The sequence below is a fragment of the Periplaneta americana genome, chromosome 11, assembly GCF_040183065.1.
Source record: "Periplaneta americana isolate PAMFEO1 chromosome 11, P.americana_PAMFEO1_priV1, whole genome shotgun sequence".
In the NCBI taxonomy this organism is placed as follows: domain Eukaryota; kingdom Metazoa; phylum Arthropoda; class Insecta; order Blattodea; family Blattidae; genus Periplaneta; species Periplaneta americana.
Genome location: NC_091127.1, coordinates 120,793,350 through 120,815,673, shown reverse-complemented (window position 1 = coordinate 120,815,673; position 22,324 = coordinate 120,793,350). Strand labels below are relative to the sequence as shown.

The window sequence follows — 22,324 nt, the reverse complement described above, 5'->3', positions numbered from 1 at the left end:
TAACCACTACTAATAATAATACAGAGCAATGCAGCTTAAAAATTTCGAATACATTTACAGTGGAGTCAAGAAATTCACTAATATTATAGAATGGATAGTTGATTAACCAGTCATACAAACAGATTTAAATTGTATGTAACTTGAATCATGTAACGTTTGTGGTAACGTATTAAACATTGTTGTAGCAATAGAATTGAACCATGTTTTGGACTTCCTTAATCTAACTATAGTTCTGAAAGACATTAATTGTGCCTAGTGTTATAGTGATCAACTTCTGTTTTAGGGCGATAAGTATTAAGGTTGTTCTTAATTTTTAATAGACATTGGAATATATATATATATATATATATATATATATATATATATATATATATAAATTTATGATAGTTAATTTTTTTAATAATGTTGCTCTGATTAATGATTAACCAACACAATATTGTGAACTGAAGGTACGGACTGAAAGTTCCTCACGTTGGATGAGAAACTTTTTGTTATTAAGTAACCGACTGATAAAGCACTTGAACTTCAAAAAATTCTTATGTGTATTGAATTCCAAATTTTAGATTATAAACATTACGATAATAACAAATTTTAATGTCTATCTTAACTCTCAGTTGTGAAAAAGGGCAATGGCGCAGAGATGAGAAGAAAAATCATGCACGTTTAATCACCACTTCTTCACATATGTGCTGTTCACGCAATACAACAATGCCGCGAATGATAATGATTTCAAATGCTTCCAAGACGAGTGATATCGTTGTTAATATTAAAGTAATAATGATAAATAAAGACATTGGCAAAAATGCAGTGGGAGTGATGAATATTCGGACCATCCTGTATATAATTTCAATTCATTTATTGTTTGTAGGAGAGAAAATTTCAATATGTGAAAATTATCTTGTTACAGAACCGACTTTCTTTTGGTTCACTTTCACGTATCCAGTGCCCGTTATCCACAAGATGTTCGGTTGATGGAAGTACATTTCGATTTCTTCAAGTCTCTTACGATGGGTTTCTGGAATGAACAAATAAACGAATAGAGTACAGGCAAGAGCTGATATTCCAAATATAAGGAAGAGTCCTCTCATACCGAACGCGTTGATAATCGTAGGGTACAATGCTAGGCTGATTGCAACCATCACATCGTATATCCCCATAATCAACCCAGTACCCACCCCTCTGACTTTAGAAGGTAACATTTCGCCTATCATAATGAAGGATAACATTCCCAATCCTGTCATCGCAGCGAAGTTGTAGCCGAAGAAGAGTACTATCTTGACCCAGACTAGAGCCTTCTGATCAGCAATAACATCCGCTGTTCCCTCATGGTATAACACTCCAATCAATACAGAGCCACATAGAACCATTCCTATTCCTGACACTAATCCCAAAGCCCGTCTGCCTGTCACCAGAAGTAATAAAGAGAGTATCACCAGGGAGATTATTTCTATCACGGTAGCAACTAGAGATATTATGTAACTGTTCATCCAGTCAGCATTTCCCTTCAACTTTGAAATAATTTCCACCTTGTAAGCTGTAATAATACTATTTCCCCAGAAACACTGGAATAATAAGAAGATCAAAGCGGTGAAGAAGGACTTAAATATGTAGCACCTAAAGTATCCACGTACAGATGAGATGAAATGTCGTAAGTTGAATGTTTCTCCATTTCGGATCTTGATTTTATTTTCTTTTAACTTAATCCTCTCTGATATTATCTTGATGTCATTCTGCACCTGCATAAAAAAAGTGTAAGTTAATTTTCACACTTTAATTATTGATTAAAATAATTGTTACAAAATGCATCAATATCTAAATACTTCTACTCATTTCTGAAGGTTGCGGCAATGAGATATGACGGTTTTTATAGCCCTGTTGTGGGACACTCAGGACGAATTAAAAGAAAAGACATATACTGGAAGTAATCTAGTACAATGGAATTTATTAATGTCTGATTACTTTTTAAAAGCTACATTTCGTAAGTAGCTTCCACGGCAACGAATATATTCCTGAAATCTGCCATGAAAGTTGTGCATAACTCGCCCCAGCAAAACAGGTTGATGGCGCTAATTTCGTTCCTTATGTTTTGTTTCAGCTGGATGATAATGCGAGGCTTGTTGCGATGCACTCTACTTTTGAGATAATCCCATAGGAAGTAATCAGCTGCATTAAGGTCAGGAGATCTTGGCGGCCAGGCAATGTCTCTGAATCGTGAAATTATTCGTCCTGGAAACATGTTTCGCACACCGTTCATTGAATCATGGGCACTGTGCGCTAATTACTTCCTCGAATGGAATAATTAATTTGTATCTTCTCGTGTGGTGCGGCGACTTGTGACGGGAGTGGATTTGCTTGCTTTTCCTACTCTGGTATTAATCCCACCCGAGCTTTGCCAGTCTTCTTAGGTACACAGAATATGCCTTTCTTGGAAATAACGGAATCACGTTTTTTGCAGGCTCCTATACTTGGCATCGGAAAGAGTTGTTATGTACCCCTCCCAAAAAGGCTCGATTTTCTTGGGCATTGCTGCTGTGATACACCGTGCACTCTGATTATGAAATCACTCACTACTGGTCTATCACCTCTCGTCGCAATTCAGCTGTCGGTGTGATTCCTGACGCACATGCCGTCATTCAAATTCGTTATCAGAGATCGGAAACAACCCTGTACAAGTATACTATGTCGTATATTGGCTGTGGCATCGACATTAGAGTCTTAAATTTTAAGGGAGTAGAATCGTAAGATTAATTGAAGCTCTAAAAGTTCACAGTGACAAAAAAAAGCGAGGGACCAAGATCCGGCAAAGTAGTGCGGAAAGAATATGACGTTACGAAACTTTCAAAGTTTCTCACCGATGCTAACACTGCTATCAGGCTCTAATCATCAGGAAGGGGAATGAAAATATCAGGCTATAGCATCATCCCGCTCCCCGTGTGATGAAAATGATGTCCTTCTCCTACCAAATTGAAAAACATCTTCAGCTATTTTGAAGAGCTTGGCAAAATCTGATAATAGACTGTGTGACACATATCGATGGCTAGTAAGTGATATCTTTTATCTGTAAATTTGCAAATAAAAAAACTGTTCTTAAAAATTAATTTTTCTCATAATAGAGAAACTTTTGGTATATTTTGCTGCTTTGCAAGTCGTTGTACTCGAAGGCAATATATTAGTGGCTGTCCAATTTTGTGAATACACATTAAAAATGTAGTTAAAATCAATTACCATTTTACATACGAGGTATCACTTTCTCGCCAACAATATGCCCACAATGTCAGATAAGGAAACCCCGTGGTTAACTGTAATTAGGGCGGGAGGAAATGATGACATATGTATCTAGTAATGCTATACTTCATACTATTAATGACTGTAATGAACCTACTTTGGTTACTTCAACCAGAAGAGAGGTTATTGAATTTTAGTTGCATGCAATGTGATAAAAGCCATTAGATAAAAAAAAACTAGTGTTTTATGTACTTAAAGTGTCAGGTCATAGATATGTATGTTTTTCAATTACAGGGAATTGCCTGTGCCAGATATGCGACAACTAATTTCGAAAGACTAGAAGGTATTTGTGGAAGATCTTTTTTACAACCTATCATAGAATCTAAAGGATAAAAATTACTAACACACGAAGAGACAGCTCTCTGTGGAGTAAAGTATTAAGTAACTTAAGATATGACACAACCTGGCTGTTTAATAAATAAAAAAATAGATTTAGAGAACCGCACTAAATAAATATACTAAGACCATTACGTGTTGCTAAACAAGTCTCATGAACAGGAAACTAGTCTACTGAAAATATTAGCAAAATATCATCACAGTAATTGTCTTAGTATATCTAGTATGAGAAATAGTCATTTTGTAATGCCAGGCAGGGAAACATCAACAGAAATATTGGAAATACCGTTTCTAGAGAAAAACGAACATGAGGTCCAGTTTTTAATATCAGAAAATTTATTGTCAGTTTTCTTATGCTCAGTAGTGGCAAAAAAAAACCGGACCGACCCTTGTACCTGATTTCAGAGCCCTGTTCACTCCAGAGCAAGATAGACTGGTAACTACGACTTTCGTGGTTCGAATCATGCCTGGCAAGGAAACTTTTTTTTGTTTCTTATTCAAATTTATTCCCAATACTTTTCGATTGCTGGTAAAATTCATGTTCTGAGAATAATAAATTAATTAAGTAGTGAAATATCGCTGCAATCGAAAAGTATTGGGAATAAATTTGAATAAGGAACAAAAAAAAAGTTTCTTCCCAGGCAGGATTCGAACCACGAAAGTCTTTGTTACCAGTCTATTGTGCTCTGGAGTTAACAAGGCTCTGAAATCAGCTACAAGGGTCGGTCCGGTTTTTTTGTGCCACTACTGTACGTAACATAAAAGTACACGAAATTATAACCATAAATGTATGTCCAATTAATTATATGTCCACTTTAATATAGTCACAAAAACTAAATTTTATGTCTACTTTTTACGTCCAACGTTTATTTTGCTCTTCGACATTGCATTCTCTCATATAATGCTCTTATTTGGGGTCCTGCATGTAAAATTTACAGAGTTTTTGTAATACAAAAAACAATTTTGAGACTAACTTTTAATGTAAAATCAAGGGATTATTTAAGAAACATATTCAAGTCAAGAAAAATATTAATATTGATTGGAATTTTGAAGCTACGACCTATAACAATGATAAACGTTTATTTTGCACTAATAATTAAATTCAGTATCATGATACTAGAAACAATAAAATATTACTATGAATTGTAAACATACTCGTAGAATAGTTAAATGCTCCAAAATCTCCTGTGAATAGAAGTAGTGTGGTTATTAATAAGTTAACTTCTGATTTAGTCAATATCATTAATTCATAGTGTTCTGCCCAAGGGCAAGTCTTTCACTGCAAACCTAGAATTCTCCAATCTTCCTTATTTTCTGCTTTCTCTTAGTTTCCGCATATGAACATTATCTTACTGTTGTCTATTATTTGATATCATCTTCAACTCCGCACCTTTTCAAGCCCAGTATATCCTTTGAGAATCAGTTTCTTCTTATCCAGTGACTAAGCCAATTCCTTTTCCTTTTCCTTTTCTCATCAGTTTCAGCGTTATTCTTTCTTCACCCACTCTTTCTAGCATAGCTTCATTTCTTATTCTGTCTGTCCATTTCAAACGCTCCATTCTTCTCCACATCTACATTTCAAATTCTCCTAGTCGTTTTTCTTTACTTCGTTGATATGTCCATGTAATTATAAAGGATTTAAGTTTGTTCAAATGGGGCTAAAAACTATAGGATATAATTAACACATTTTTATTATGATTGTATTTATTGTATTTAATTTTACTTATTTGACCAATTAACTACGTGTATCTGTTTTATGTACAGCATAAAGGAATAGAAGGAATGTAAGGACTTTAAGAAAGACGAGAAAGAGAAGGAAGAGAAGAAGAGGGCAAGGAACGAAAAGGAGAGATGTTTGAAAGGGCCTTTGCGTGAATAACTAATTTTCGTTGTCCTTGGGTATGGATCTTTCGAGGTTGTTACAGATACTGTACAATAAATAAAGCTAAATGTCCTATGTGCAATTGTGAGTAATCTGAATATCAAGTTCCATTTATAAAGGCGTACTAAGTTGAAGATCTTCAAGAGTAACGCCGAGTCACTTTAATTATATCGGCGTGAAACCTGGCAAACAAATAAAATTATTGAAAATAACTTGCTAGTATTCACAAGAAAAAAAGAAGTTTACGATGAATATTAGGGCAAAGAATAAGATGCCAGAAAAAGCGTAAACTAGAAATTAAATTCGAAATAAAGAAAGGGAAATGCAATTTGAAGGGATAGGAAAGACATAAATGGTAGAAAATGAATCTAATTAAAAATATGACCTTGGACTGATATCCTCAAGAGAACAGAAGTAGGGGAAGGCCAAAACAAACATGTAGACGAATAATTATTATAGAAGAAATTACGAAACAATGGAAAAAGGTGATGCAGAATAGAGTGCGATGGAGGAACTTAATGTATGCTTTATTTTCCAGGTGGAAGATAAAGGAATTGATGATGATGATGATGATGATGATGATGATGATTGGATGTACAGAATATTTTCTTTGAGTATTTTGGTATCTTCTCTGAATGCCGTTTTACTGTCCTTAAGATATCTCTGTCTTTTCACTTTATGGTCTCGGATAATCCAGAACAGTTGAACATAAAATGTGAAAATTTGTTTATTTGTCTTACAGTTACTTCTGGTGAAGTACAGACAAAAGAGAAGCTGCAGTAAGCAATGAATCGATGATTGATCTTGTCTACTCACTTGTATCTCATTTCCCGGTCCCCATATCCTGGTGAGGGACGCTTGTGCCTCCCTGAGGCGACCCTTCCTGACGAGCCAGGATGGAGTCTCAGACATGTAGAATACGAAGCCCAGGAGACCAACAATATCTCCGGAAAGGGCAATCGCCGTCGCTGTTCGCCAATGTAGGAATGTGCCTAGACCCAGAATGAGTAGAATGCCCAACAGGACGGAGATCTTCATGGAGATGGAGAATGCACCCCTCAATCTAGGATCGGACATCTCATCCGTGTAAACCTGTGAGACAAACAAGGTAATGTCTTATGGGATTATAGGAGTCAGGGGTGGGATATTTTATTTACGTGATCGTTGGTCGTTTGATAAGAAAAATGATACGCTGAATGTTATTCCCATCGGGTGGCTCATGCAACAGTCATTACATGTCGGCCGTGTCTTCGATTTGGACGATAGGTGTCTCTTATTTGTAACAATATTTTGTGTCGCCAAGCACATGATATTCCAAGCGGCACAAGCTCGTACGAACAAAGTAGATTTCAGATACGAGTAGACAAAGTAGAAATAGATTTTTGAAAGTGTTTGACAATGAAACTGTTTCAATACTGGAAACAGCTCTGTCAGAATTACATAAACTGACATAAATTGTATTTACAGCCTCAATTTCAACCACGGAATCAGAGCAATGTTACTGTACTAAAAATCGAATTAAAACGTATCTACTGTCCGTTACTCAGGAGAAGACGAGCGGAAAGAATGTGACCTTCTTGACTATCGCTGCTGATTATTATAAACATCGCTCAGATAAGCATCCCAGTAGCTAGGTTATTACTCGTACAGGAAACATAAGTAACATTGCGTGTGGAAATTAAAGGTAAGTTGAACAGAAGGAGACCTAATGTTTCCGCTTACTGCAGTACAAATATTGCACGTGTTGTCGTATGTTATCTGTTCACATCCCATCCTCCTCAGTCCGCTCTCGTCTTCTCCTGAGTCACCGACAGTACTTAACACAATAGGTCAAGAACGTTCAATTGGCTATGCAGAGCATTGATAAAGACGCCATTGCAGAGACTGTATATGGAAAGTGATTTCTTTGTTCATAATTGGTTCTTCATAAATGGCCCTCTTGTCAGCGTTGGATTTATGAATGTCAATTATTCCTTCCTTTGGACTTAGACTATCATTGCATATAGGGCGTATAGTGGGCCTAAACGGCCTAAGTGCAAGCATACATAGGCAACTATTTGATCCAGCCCTCGTCAAATCATTAAATTCTTAACAAATGAGTTAACTTTTAAAACATTATTAGCATATTATTATGATGTATCGAAGTACATATGATATTTCCATGCAGAAATTCTGCGTTATAATATGATCAAGGATGGATGGAACAGAGAAAAATTCTCTCCGGTATCGGGAATAGAGCCCTGGTTTTCAGCTCTACGTGCTGACGCTTTATCCATTAAGCCACACCGGATTCCAGTTCTGATGCTGGATCGCATCCCCTCAGTTTAATTTCTATCTCTCAGTTTTCTCTTTGGTGGCCTATTCTGTGACACAGTACAGTTTAGTGGAAAATATTTATAAATATGGGGATCGTTCCGAAATTAATGCCTACTATTTTTTTGTGTTGACCTATAACACCTAAGCCAGATGTCAGTGTCGTTGTAATAAAGGCTTAACCTTCACGCTAATGTCCTGTTAGTTTGACTCTCGTGCTACAGATAGCGATAGCAGGGCATTCTACCAAAATTTCATCTGGCATAGAGGTGCATATGAAAAAGAGATATGTTATATAATTCCTCACTGCCGAACAATTGACATCCGTCGTTGATTGCTGAAGATGTACGGAGTCCATAAAATGGATGCGGTCACAGTGAAGCCGTGGGTAGTTCGTTTCAACACTGGCGAAAATTACAGTCTTTTCGGATAAGCGGGGTGTGATTCTTTTGCATGCCCTAGAGTCTGGGGAAACTCAATTCTGAACGCTACAAGAGGACTCTGACTAAATAGCCTGAATTTTCAGGGTGAGGCGAGAGAAAACCTTTCGCTTGAAACGCGATAAGGTCAGACCCCGTACCAGTTTCGCGACCACTGAGTACGTTGCAAAATTTGGTTGGAATGTCCTAACACATCCCCCGTACAGTCCGGACTTAGTGCTGTCAGACTTCCATCTGTTTGAGCCTATGAAATATGGGCTACGTGGACAGCAATTTATCACATCTGTAACAAAGAGGCTAGTTTAGACTTTTTCGAGCGCTTCATGCAGGCTCTTGTTAATAGCTGGTAAAAATGCATAACGAAAGGATGGTGACTGTGCGGAAAAATAACTGCATGTAGCTTAAACCTTTCTCTATTTAATCGTGTTGTTATGCTCTGTGTATCTGTTGTAGTTTCCATGAAAATAAATAGGAGACATTATTTTCGGAACGACCCTCGTATTTATCTAAAGATATTGGTGATTGTCCGCAGAATTTAGCAAATTCTTCAACTTAAAGCTTAACGTTAGATGGTACTTACCATTCCGGTTGTAACTGTAAGACCCTTTGCAACTCCTTCTATAATTCTTCCAACTAAAATCGTGCTGATGTTCTGGGCCGCTGCGATTGAGATCCACCCCACGATGTAGCATATGTGTCCTAGTATGATCGTCCGGCGTCGCCCACAAAAGTCCGTGATAGTGCCTCCCAGAACGTATCCTACAGGCGAGACGATCGAGTACACGCTTGCTGCAACACATCACAGGCTGAAACAACGCTTGAACAAGAGAAGACCACGAATTTACCAAGTAGTAAAATATGAAATACAATGTCAAGGACATTTGATATCCAGAAGAATACATAGAATTAGGAATGAGCAGGATCCGTCTATGCTTTTCTACATAGCAAATAATAAAGTTATTTGTCACAATTTATTAGTTTGAACATTTTCGGCTCGAATGAGCCATCTTCAGAAATTATGCCTGAGAATACATATAAACATGGGTACATACGTGATAAGTAATACAATGAGAACAATAGGCAAGTTATGAGTCTCTGCAATAAGCAATTGTGGAATCAAGAAGTAATTAAAATGTACTTCTTGATTCCACAATTGCTTATAATTGCTTATAATACGTGATACGCAATACAATGAGAACAATAGGCAAGTTATGAGTCTCTGCAATAAGCAATTGTGGAATCAAGAAGTAATTAAAATGTACTTCTTGATTCCACAATTGCTTATAATTGCTTATAATACGTGATACGCAATACAATGAGAACAATAGGCAAGTTATGAGCCTCTGCAATAAGCAATTGTGGAATGAAGAAGTAATTAAAATGTACTTCTTGATTCCACAATTGCTTATAATTACTTATAATACGTGATAACTAATACAATGAGAACAATGGGCAAGTTATGAGCCTCTTCAATAAGCAATTTTGGAATGAAGAAGTACTTAAAATGTACTTCTTGATTCCACAATTGCTTATAATTGCTTAGAATACGTGTTAATTAATACAATGAGAACAATAGGCAAGTTATGAGCCTCTTCAATAAGCAATTGTGGAATGAAGGAGTAATTAAAATATACTTCTTGATTCCACAATTGCTTATAATTGCTTATAATACGTGATAACTAGTACAATGAGAACAATAGGCAAGTTATGAGCCTCTGCAATAAGCAATTGTGGAATCAAGAAATAAGTAAAATGTACTTCTTGATTCCACAATTGCTTAGAATACGTGATAACTAATACAATAAGAACAATAGGCAAGTTATGAGCCTCTGCAATAAGCAATTGTGGAATCAAGAAGTACATTTTAATTACTTCTTGATTCCACAATTGCTTATTGCAGAGGCTCATAACTTGCCTATTGTTCTCATTGTATTACTTATCACTATGTACCCATGTTTATAAGTATTCTCAGCCATAATTTCTGAAGTTGGCTCATTCGAGCCGAAAACGTTCAAGCTAATAAAATGTGACATATAACTTTATTATTTGCTATGTAGATAAGCATAGACGGATCCTGCTCATTCCTAATTCTATGCAATAGCTTATCGGTTTTCATCATGTCTTAAAAATTCAGAAGAATATAGTTATTCCCAACTCCACCTATGCTAAATAATGTAGCAGTTGATACAGCGTCGTTAAATAAGAAACTGAAAGTTATGGTCTATAAATACTCATTTTGAAATAATGAGTTCCTACTTTACATGAGAACATGGACCATGGAAAAGGATAGTTATAGTAACTGCAGCTTTCTTAATTCTCCAGTAGTCGTGCACTAAAATGTAACGTTAGTGGTCGTGTGGATCACAGTTGTGATCCATATTCTGAGTTTTTTTTTTCACATACAGGGTAATCCGTGTCGGTATGGATAAAATAAAAACACCGTAAAACATTTACTACTAAACATTATTTGTTGAAACTTTGTGCATACAACAGTGAAAGATGGGAGATTCCTCAGAGCTCAACATGACCCCCATTGCGCATCCTGCAAAATTCATAACGGTGATGCAAAGCAGCCCATGTCCGTTATAACATAAGAGGAGTGATTTGTTCAAAATCTTAAGTAATTTTTACTCATAGATCATCAATGTTCCTGGGTTTCTATGAATAGACAATGTCTTTAACAAAATACCACACGAAGAAATCAGGAGGGGTTAGATCTGGGGAGTTTCGGGACCAAGCCAAGAGATACAGTAGCTGCTTCTCTTACTGGGTTTCGCTTGCGACCTCCTGCATGTTTTCTTTTTTAAACACAGAACCTGTTTCTACAAATGTTCGATAACACAACATTATGGAATCATCACCATTAAATCGAGAAAAATTCGTTCCGGCACCGGAAATAGAACCCGGGACCTCTCAGTTCTGCGCGCTGAGGGCTCTTTCCAACTGAGCTATGCCGGGACACGATCCACGGTGCCGGTAGAACTCCTCTCATAGTACTGTTTTACGGCCTACTACCTGCATTTAAACCTATGTAAGTCAATATGCAGGAGCGCATATTTAAATGACTTTATAACCATATTCAACAACAGTTTGTGATAACTGTAAACATTTAATACATCACATATTCAGGCCGTAAAACAGTACTATGATGTACTGTAATGTATTAAATGTTTACAGTTATCACAAACTGTTGTTGAATATGGCCATAAAGTCATTTAAATATGTGCTCCTGCATATTGACTTACATAGGTTTAAATGCAAGTAGTAGGCCGTAAAACAGTACTATAAGAGGAGTTCGACCGGCATCGTGGATCGTGTCCCGGCAAAACTCAGTTGGAAAGGGCCCTCAGCGCGCAGAGCTGAGAGTTCCCGGGTTCGATTTCCGGTGCCGGAACGAATTTTTCTCGATTTAATGGCAATAATACACATTGACTACTTCATAGTAGTCGTGTTAATATTCAATGGGGATGGCGAGATCTCAAATAATGAATATGTGATGTATTATGGAATCATATTTAAGTACATTACGCACACCATACTCAAGTCGAAATTTCCTTTCAACTCTTTTAATACTCTCAGTCCACTGTTGTGGTTGAGGGGTTAGCGAGTCTAACTCCGAACCAGCGGTCCCGGGTTCGATTCCCGGTCAGGACGAGTTGCCTGGGTGAGGCTTTTTCGGGGTTTTTCCCTCACTCCTATAGATGAATATCAGGTTACTTTATCAGGCGATTGGAACCCCACTCATCTTCGCCACTTCCTTTCCTCCCCTATCATCCTTTCCTCATCATCCCGTTTCTGGTTTTTCAGATCACTCTACCGGCGGCCTCCCGAAGCTGCTGACTCTCTCGACCGGCCTCCGTGGAATGTAGTTCAACGATGTTGGATGGCTTCTGCAATGGCGGACCTACTCGGGAGAGGAGTTTCGCCTCGGACCTTGGAGGAATTTACCGAAGCAGGAATGGTATATGGATTCTGTCGCTGTAGGGACCGGTCATTAAGGGAGTCATGTGGTTAGGGCGGTGCGCATAGCGGATCTGTGGCATGCAACTCATTCCGTATCGAGGGTTAGCACAATAGATCTCAATAGGTCGCAATGCTGGGCCGTCCGTGCCCCCTTCAGTTGCATTCCATTCCATTCCATAACACTCCCAAATTTAGCATATGAAAGAACACATTGTGTCTGCTGTTGATTGGTAGTAGCCATTTTAATCATTTACGATTTTCATTTGTTCTTTCAGATTATGCATTGTTGATTGTCATATATGGAAACTCCCATCTTTTAATCATAATATAACCAACAAGAAATTTGTCCTATTATCATAATAGCTTTATAATAATAAATTAATATTATCCATACCCAAACGGATCAGACTGTATAATTTTATATTTTTAACTTTTCTGGTTAATTATTAGTGACAACACATTAACAGAGTCTAATCATATTCCTTTTATCAAAATTCACAAAAAAATTGTTTGACCAATTACACATTATAATAAATGCTGCAGAAACATAAATATGGATACAGAACATTTGTGCGGAGCACTGTCGTGATCCAACAACGCACCAACTTATTTACGCGCCAAGAAAACACTAGCTTAACACTTGTCAATTACAGCGACTAGCTGAAAGGGTAGATAAATACACGAATGAAAGGTACCCAGAAGAGAGATTTAATAAGTGCTGCCATCTCGGATCACCAATCATAAATAAAGAACTAGATCACTATTTTGATCCACGCGACCAGTGGATGGATGGTAGTAGTTCCAACGGTTGGTATTGTTTAGACTTAGAGCATACCTGCACAAACAGCGCTCAACGAGCGCGCGCGCCCCTTCGGAGCGGGAGTGCTGTGTTTACCCTCGCCGAAACGGAAAGGAAGATACCTCAGAATGACATAGACTTGCTGTAAGTAGAGGAGAGGGAAACGACCACTCAGTTATCTAGTGGAGTGCAATGTGTAGCCCTATTCTCAGTAACTGTTTCATGTTGCTTACCTACTGCTGCAGTACAGTATGGAGGAATCTAAAAGACGGAACATAACATTTAACATTTAACGATTTACAGCTCGGACTTATTGATCTTCAATGTGGCCTAAGGGCTAAAGATCGTTTGAATAATACTACTAGCCTGGTTGAGTTTTACAAGTCTGAACATTAGGAATAATATCCACGACTACACAGGCTGGCTGTGAAAATGATTGCTATGTTTGGCTCAACATTTATATTTGTGAGCAACTGTTTTCTATAATCAACTTTAATAAAGGCAGACATCGAACATATGCAACTGATGTTTCATTACGATCAGTAGGCTACTGTTCCTTTCAGCTGCCAACAGCATAAAACCTCGTTTTGATGTACTGATAAATAAAAATATAACAAAATGATATTGTACATTTAAGTAGCTATGGAATTTCTATTATTTCTGTAAAATAAATATTTATTTATTAATTAATAATAGTCCAAGATAGTTTTGCAAACACTGAACGGGAATTCATTTCATAAACATTCTTACTAGTACTGTATTTCATTTTGTGTATATTTTGTACGAGATCACCCCTTCTTCCAGTCCACCCTTTACAGAGCGCAGCTAAAATCTGCATTCCGCTCATGAGCTGTGAGCTTGCTCGGGGAGCGCAAACCTTGTGCAGGTCTGGTTTAGATTTTCCAGTAAATGAAAGAATATGAATTCAATAATATTAACTCCAAACTTTTGAATGAAATATCAGAAAAGATTGCAAAACTTTGCATTTTCAGCAATATTGATACATACACCAGGATTCTCAGATTTTGAGGTGGGAAATAAGGAACACCTTTCATCCACATTCGGTTCCTTAAGGGGGGGGGAAACCATTGATTTTTATAAGAAGAGCATCATTCATTAATTCATTCACAGTTTTATGCCCAAATGCAGCATTCTTCAGTGTGTCCTATTTTCTGCCTTCCTCTTAGTCTCCGCATATGATCCATATATATCTTAATGCCGTCTATCATCTGATATTTTTTTTGCCCGAACTTTTCTCCCTTTCACCATTCCTTCCGGTGCAACCTTAAGTAGGCAGTTTATTCTCAGTCAGTGACCCAACCGATGCATTACATATTAATTAATATAATTAATCTTATTATGATTTATGCATTATGTATTGTAATTATGTCATATAATTATATTGTGAACTTACTCTTTCATTTTATATATTCCTATATTTAACCTGTATTGTCCACTTGAACAAGACGCATTTAACATTTATTTATATAACAAAATCTTCTGTAAAATTCGCTACAGTTTTCATCATTCAATTATACAAAAAGTTCATTTTTATAACATTTAGAGTATTCTAATTTTTTTCATTCTTCCATTTTGTAGCCATTACAGAAAAAAAATCGCCGTAAAAGGGAGAATGCTTATCAAGAACTTTATTACTAATACAATATTTTTCGGTTTTTGTGCACCAGTTTAATTTATAAAATACATCAATTTTTCTGGTACTGTCATATAGGGTAAACATTGGTAATTTCGTGGCAGTGGTTATTTCGTGATACTTTTTCTTTGCTCTTTTGTGAACTAACCAATGGTGTTACGAGATCCAAATTTCCGTCAAGGGATTACATATGTTGTCCAGTTTCCAGAAACATACAGCTAAGCTTTGTGTGACTATTGTAGTTGCTTCAGTGAGCTTTTATATTTGGAGAGGGCAAGTTTGCGTCGACTTCTCAGGCGTACAAATTTTGTGGATGTTTGTAATTACATTACAGGCTTGTTACTAATGGTAAGCATATGATATTTGGTACAAAGATTTATTGTATCTTCTTGAAATTTTAGGCAATGTTTTTGGAATTTTAGATACGTCTGTAGTCGCCATATAGGCTTAGCTTTACTGATAGAAATCTTAGCTCCTTGAGGCGAAATTTTGTTGTGCATTAAGTGTTACATTTTATACTATTTTAAAAATTGTATTACAATAGGAATTTTAGAAATCTGAAGACAAGATGTGATAACAAAAAAGAAAACGGAGACACAATGGGTTCAGTGTAGCTTATGTTTGATTTGTTATCATGCTAAGTGTCAATGATAAGTGCTAGATGACTTACTTGCAAGAATTGTGTCAGAAGATCAAACATGGCTCCACCATTTTAGACCGAAAACAGAGGTAGACGATGGAGTGGCATCATGCAAATTTACCAAAGAAATAGAAATTCAAAAGTACACCTTCGGCAGGAAACGTTATGGCTAATGTATTTTTCGATTCAGAAGGACTCTTGCTTGTGGACATCATGCCACACGGAACCACCATTAATTCTGACGCGTATGTCGAAACTCTCAAGAAACTTCAAGTTACACTGAGTCGTGTTCGACGACATCGGGAGAAGCAGGATGTTATGCTATTGCACGACAACGCACAGCCATATGTCAGTCACAAGACCACAGACCAGATCAGAAAATTCGGATAGACAACACTGAAACATCCGCCTTACAGTCCTGAACTGAACGGCACCGTGCGATTACCATCTCTTTGGTAAACTGAAGGATCCCTTCGCGGAACGAGGTTAGAAGATGACTTCCTTGTGCACGCTGCTAAAGAGTGGTTCAGACGTGTTGGTCCAGACTTTTGCCGTGCTGGTCTATAGGCCCTCGTTCCTAGGTTACGTAAGGCAGTTGAAAAGGACGGGGATTATGTGGAAAAGTGACATTTTGTTCCTTAAGGAGGCATCTACATTCTGTGAAAAAAGCAAAGCTGTAGCATAAAAATATAATTTTTAAACAAACGTTATGCGCTACTTTTGGAGTTACCCTAGTAATATAGGCTATAGTAAAGTCCGTAATAAAAGTGTTCACCCTTTCAGGGGAAAGAAGATCCCTTTTCAATTTCAATTTTCACTTTGATTTCATTCTTATTATGTGTTGATATGTATTTCTATGTTTTCTTGCTATGAATATTAGACGGAATTACTATGTTTGAAGTCTTGTAACAATAAATGAGAATTTCATTTGACTTTAATGAATATTTCCACAATTCTTCTACCTCTCACGAAATTATCAATGCAATATCACGAAATTACCAAGGTTATCACGAAATAACCGACCTTTCAGCTTAAATTGTAAAAGTGGTTCTTGGCACATATTCAAGAACGTATCCAATATTTTATGTCTCCAGATTTGTACAGCAAGTTATCGTCTTTTAGATGAAAAAATCGGAATAAGAATATATTTACACATTTGCATTTTAAATTAGTTTTCATGAAATTATCGCGAAATTACCTATGTTTACCCTATACTATTAAGCCGCCATCAACCACACTGCAAATGTGGGCTAGGTACTGCACTCGGGATTTCGAAATTAAAAACGGAACATTTTGCGTACGGTTCAAGACTCATACCGTACACGGAATAAAAAGAGCTAAAACCGTATGGTTTCGGGTAAAAGCGTGCATCTGGCAACCCTAACATATACGTACCTATGTACGCAGCTTCTTGGTCGTTGAATGTGAAGGTGTTGTTTTCTTCCTTCAGACGAGGGATAAGCACGGCGGTGTGACTCAAACCCATACCGTACACCAAGAAACCGAAGTCTATACATATGAGCATGACGATCTGCCATCAAAATAAAGAAATGTTCATGTTTGTCTTGACACTTCACTCCAACAGGAATATTAAGAATTGCTGTATAATTAATTACATGTATTTATTTAATGTTGTGTATATAAATCAATCTATATCTACTACAGTGAAAAGTACTTTTACAGTATGTATATATTTGTTTTTGTTGGTTATGCTGTAACCTAGGTTATAACTACCCTGTAGCACTTTCTCTATTGGTCTGTGATCTATGATCATCTTGGGAAATATTTTAGAAATATTGTAACGCGTTATAAAAGCTTCGAGAAAAAAATAAGTTTTGAAGATTATTGTCTGGCAGGAAGGGGAACTATATTACTATATGACTGGGGAAAGTTGGGATATGTTCGATTTGAGCGTGAAGGAGGTAGGTCTTCATTAGTCTAGCCTACGTCGTTTCCACTTATTTATATCCTCATGATATCTCTCACCTTGTTCATCACTTAGTACCCTAAGTTTTTCTGGGACATTATCCACATGAAAATGTAATAAAATGTAATTTGAAGTTCATATTACATACTAGTGCGTGCAAATTTTGTTCATGATTATCGCATTGTGCACATATTGGATATCCTTATTACTACACATATAATTGTTAATGACATCCTCGTATGATTCGCATGCTTGAAGTTCAGAGAGTTCATGTATTTCTAAGTGAAGGCTTGATAATTATAATTCCGTTTCAGCCATCTATCCACAAATCCATATCCATCTGTTCAGGGTAGATACAATCCCTCCATGATGGCTGACTGCAGTTGCTGAAGTGATTAATAAGATAGTCTATAAACCCTATCAGTAACACAAATATAAATCAACAAAAAAGAGATGATAATTTCCTGTAGGTGAGGTAAAGAATTGGAAGCCCATATGATTTCTTGTAAAGTATTGTCTGCTATTAATAAATCCAAGCCATTTTATTCAGTGTTTCATGCATGTATATCGTATGGCTATAAATTATAAATCACTGAAACATTAAATAAGTTTACTTTATTCCTTATTGTAAAATAACGAAGGTGATAGGAACTGCATTAGTCTTGCTCAGGATAGGGACTGATGGTAGGCTTATGTGAGGGCGGCTATGAATCTCCGGTTTTTGAACACTGTTGATCTGTGAATGTGCAATTGACGCGCAAGAGAACGAACGGTTTAATATTGAATCAATTTTTTTTAATTTATGAACTGTTTTACTTTTCAGAGAAGTACCCTTTTCGAAATTGCACATTCATTTATTGCTAATGTAATTGTGAAATTTCTAACAAGGAAAACATAGTTTGTTAATTTTAAATTATTATTACTTATCTTGTTGGTAATATGTAATTTGGAATGACATTTAATTGTGATTTTATTGTACTTGTGCTTATTGTCATATGGATATTTGATTATGTAATTGGTAAATTTGTAAGTATATAAATGGAATTATTAATAAATTTCAAAACATGTAATATTACAACCTATGCAATGGGACATGTTGAAATATACGTTAAAAACATAAATACATACATCCATACACATATGTGTGTAACTTCACCTGTGGAAATAATGGCCTCTTTGCTGAAGTACAGTTTTCTTCCTGTGACAATCTCGTAAGCTCTTCTTCGTTCATATTCTCTGTTTCAGCCATTAGAGTTATCGGAGTATCTGCTTTCCCTTGCAGTGCTTTCACATATGTATTTTGTACATTTTGTTAGTACCTGTGGATTGAATCATGCCATTGTATGTGAGTTACCAGAAAAGTTTATTAATGTTATTGCTAAAAGTACTTGCGAATACAGTATCACAATGGCACGTCAATATCTATGATATATATATTATATATATATATATATATATATATATATATATATATATATATATATATATATATATATATATATATAATATAGTTACAGACTAGATTATTTTTAGTACCTATACTTGTTATAAAGTATTATTTGGTTGGGTTATTCGTCGATGTCAGAAAAATATATGTTGAACCACATTTCATGTTTGTAATATTAAATCATAAAATGATGTGCCAAAGTGATGAAAGTTAAGTGTTCCTCTTAGAGGGATCAAGAAATAAATTCTCATCATTTAAAATCAGATGAAGATATTATTTTGATTTACATCTGTCAAGATGCAAAAATTGTCCAAGTTTATGCACCAATGGTTTAAAATCAGTAGCATGGTCATGCGCATGCACACTAACGTTTATCGTGGAAAAGAGCCTGGCGCAATTCAGTAGAACATTCCGTCATTGGACCATTCTTCTTCATCGAGGCGACAATATACATAAGTATGGAAACATAAAAGATTGTTGCAAAAGTAGCTACGTCAGAGTCAGTACAGTGGATAAAGGTGCAGCACAATTATCTGAATGCGCATGCGTCATTTATGATTTGACATTGATCAGGAATTGGTTTGTGACGGTTTGACATGCTGTAAGAACACATGACTTTTATTCAGCAACAGTCAGAGTTTGAAGTTTTCGCTGTAGGAATAGTAAAATCCGTGTGCGCATGCTCGTGACTGTTCAAACCTGTTTGAAACTGCTGTAGGAGCAACCTTAATATGGAGATATACCGCCAATTTTGAAATCTCTAATAGTTTGACTTTCCGCTGATATGGATTATTTGCAGGTATGCTTTGTAGTTAACCCCGTAATCCCTGGAAATGTATATATAATTTACAGATGTTTACAGTTCGAACAGCAAGTAATGTCATTAAATTCAGGGGGTTATTCTATGAAATATTTCAGACAAAAAAGTTTAATACAGTTTTGCTTGTTTTTGCTTCCTTTTCGAGATAAAAATTGTTTTATATTAAACATTTCATAGAGTGTTTTGGGAAGCCACTGATTTAATTTCCTATATGCTTAGTAAATTTAAGAAATCAGTTGAAAGAGACGATCATCCTCTTAACCGGGTTGTTATTCGCCAGATGGAATGGTGCATCGTATAATTGGGATGTGCGCAGTGGAAGACTTACAAAATAAATAGTGTGAATTTTTAGTAACAAATATAATTAACAAATAAATGGATAACAAATACATGAATGATTCAATGAAAGTAACGTACAAGTATGAAGTTAAATGAAAAGAAAAAAATGGCCTAAATTAATCTCAAATATAACAACAAACAAATTACTAAACCGTCGATACTTTGGACAACCTGAGCCAATATACCTGCAAGTCATGATATAAACTATTTAACAAATTCCAAGTAATAGATTCTTGATCTATTAAAATATTTGCCCGCTGGAACATTCTCGCAATATGTCCAATAACATATGAGACTTTAACATCAATGCCCAGCCATTATGACAACTCTTAATAAGTGCCCCATTTAAATTACAAATTACCATGAAAATGCAACTAACAAGTTCAAAATATATATTGACTCAGTATAACACAAAGAAGTAACCCAATATAAACAGTCACACGGTTGATCAATGTACACATAATTAATTAAAGATTAATCTCAAATAAATCGCACACATAGTATTAATCTCTGTACTATTACAACAAACCTGATACCCAAGAGAGAGAGAGAGAAACACTGAATAATATACAACCGATAATAGCTTCAAATTCGCGTACTCATTTAAATACTCACTAAAACTCAATACACTCGAATTCATGAATACCACCGTGTAGAAAGTAATGATAATCAATTTGGAAAATAGAAAGTACTAGAAGAATCAAGAGAGCAATATGACTCCAGTTTCATTACGTACACTATTACGATATAAGGTATAGCGATCGTTAACGACCGCACTTTCGCCAGCCTATCTTGGAATCTCGATTCGAGGTAAGTCATCACAACTATATAACCTCACACAAATTCGAATACACAAACCAAGAGCTATCACTAGCGAATAATCTCCATATACGATCCCCCAAATATATCGCAAACACATATAAGCAAATATCAGAATGACTTCATAACATCGATTTAACTACTCCAATGATAAATCTAATACAACCTTATTTCATGTCGAGCGTAGATTCCTGAGTGAAGCTAATAATACTAGAATTCTCGGAAAAACCTTATACATCGAACTTAAGTTCCTAAGTGAAGTTTACTGTCCAGACGCGGATTCCTAAGTGTAGTCTACTAGACGATCCCTGGTTCCTGAGTGTAGTTTACTAGTCGGGCGGGTGTTCCTGAGTGTAGTTTACTAGACGAGGCCTGGTTCCTGAGTGAAGTCAAAAATAACTGAGCGTAACCAAGAAACCTCGCCTCCCTCTCTCTTTTGTTTAACAAATACCAGCCGGCCAATGGGAAATTAGGTAAGAAACTAGGAGGATAAATGGCGCTATCTATGATATGCTGTCGGAGTGAACTCTGTCGGGCGAGATGATGCACTAGCTGCATAACTGACGCGTCGAGCTCGGCTCACAGTGTATTATCGTAATAAATGTTTGAAAGAATTAAATGTGTAGAAATTTGATCCGAACAAATGTAACTTTTCGTTCTGCAAAAGAATTTTACAATGTTACATTTGTTCGGGTCAAATTTCTGGATATGTAAAGGACAAACTGAAATTCTTTCAATCATTTATTATCATACTACACTGCTCTCTTATATTGACTAAATATATTTGAGATTAAATCAATGACGTCCTCAAACATGCAATGAAATATTCCATATAAAACAATTTTTATTTCGAAAAGGAATAAAAACAAGGAAAACTGTATTAAACTTCTCTGTTTCAAATATCTCAGAGAATGATCCCTAAAATTAATAACATTACTTAGCTACGGTTCACTCTGTGTATCTATTGTGTTAATAAACCAGAAATTATATTAATATGTAAAAGTAACATGTTTCACAGGATTCATCTTTCATTTTCTTTAGTATAAAGATGAGTGGGCTTTTGTGATTAATAATGGCGATAATCTCCTCCATGCACAAAAAGTTAACATGATATCTTAATAGTTTAGCCTAAAATCTTACCCCTTAAAAATAAGATCTAGTCCGTAAATGTTATAAAAATTAATTATTTATTTATTTCATCTGGCAGAGCTAAGGCCAGTAGGCCTCCTCTTCCGCCCAGCCAGACTCTAATTCTAATTGAATACAATTCCTTACATAGTTATTACATTAATATCTAGATCATAAAATGACATGAAAGTAAATAATGAAAGTTGGATAAGTAATGTTGGTGTGACAATAATAAACATTGGTAAGAAATAGTTATAATAATAATAATAATAATAATAATAATAATAATAATAATAACGAAATAATTTAGATATTTATCTGTGATTGATATATATATATATATATATATATATATATATATATATATATATATATATATATATATATATATAACCATTAAACATTGAGAAACCTGAAACAGCTATTATTGTTAACAAGAATTGTTAGAAAAATATTTCGTTAGCCTATTCTTAAATTGATTTGATGTCTGACAGTCCCTGACATTACTCGGTTTGGAATTCCAAAGCCGAGG

The 22,324-nt window shown here is 35.8% G+C and overlaps 1 protein-coding gene across 1 annotated transcript; it reads right to left on the bottom strand.

The window, feature by feature from the left end:
* Positions 1-387: 387 nt before the first annotated feature.
* On the bottom strand, positions 388-18,554 carry LOC138709296 (facilitated trehalose transporter Tret1-like). Its single transcript, XM_069839965.1, has 5 exons — positions 18,396-18,554; positions 16,708-16,843; positions 8,837-9,045; positions 6,320-6,595; positions 388-1,736 (listed from the first exon to the last, which is right to left on the bottom strand). The coding sequence occupies exons 1-5, from the start codon at positions 18,486-18,488 to the stop codon at positions 894-896; spliced, it is 1,557 nt and encodes a 518-aa protein (XP_069696066.1). The 5' UTR covers positions 18,489-18,554; the 3' UTR covers positions 388-893.
* Positions 18,555-22,324: the final 3,770 nt, after the last annotated feature.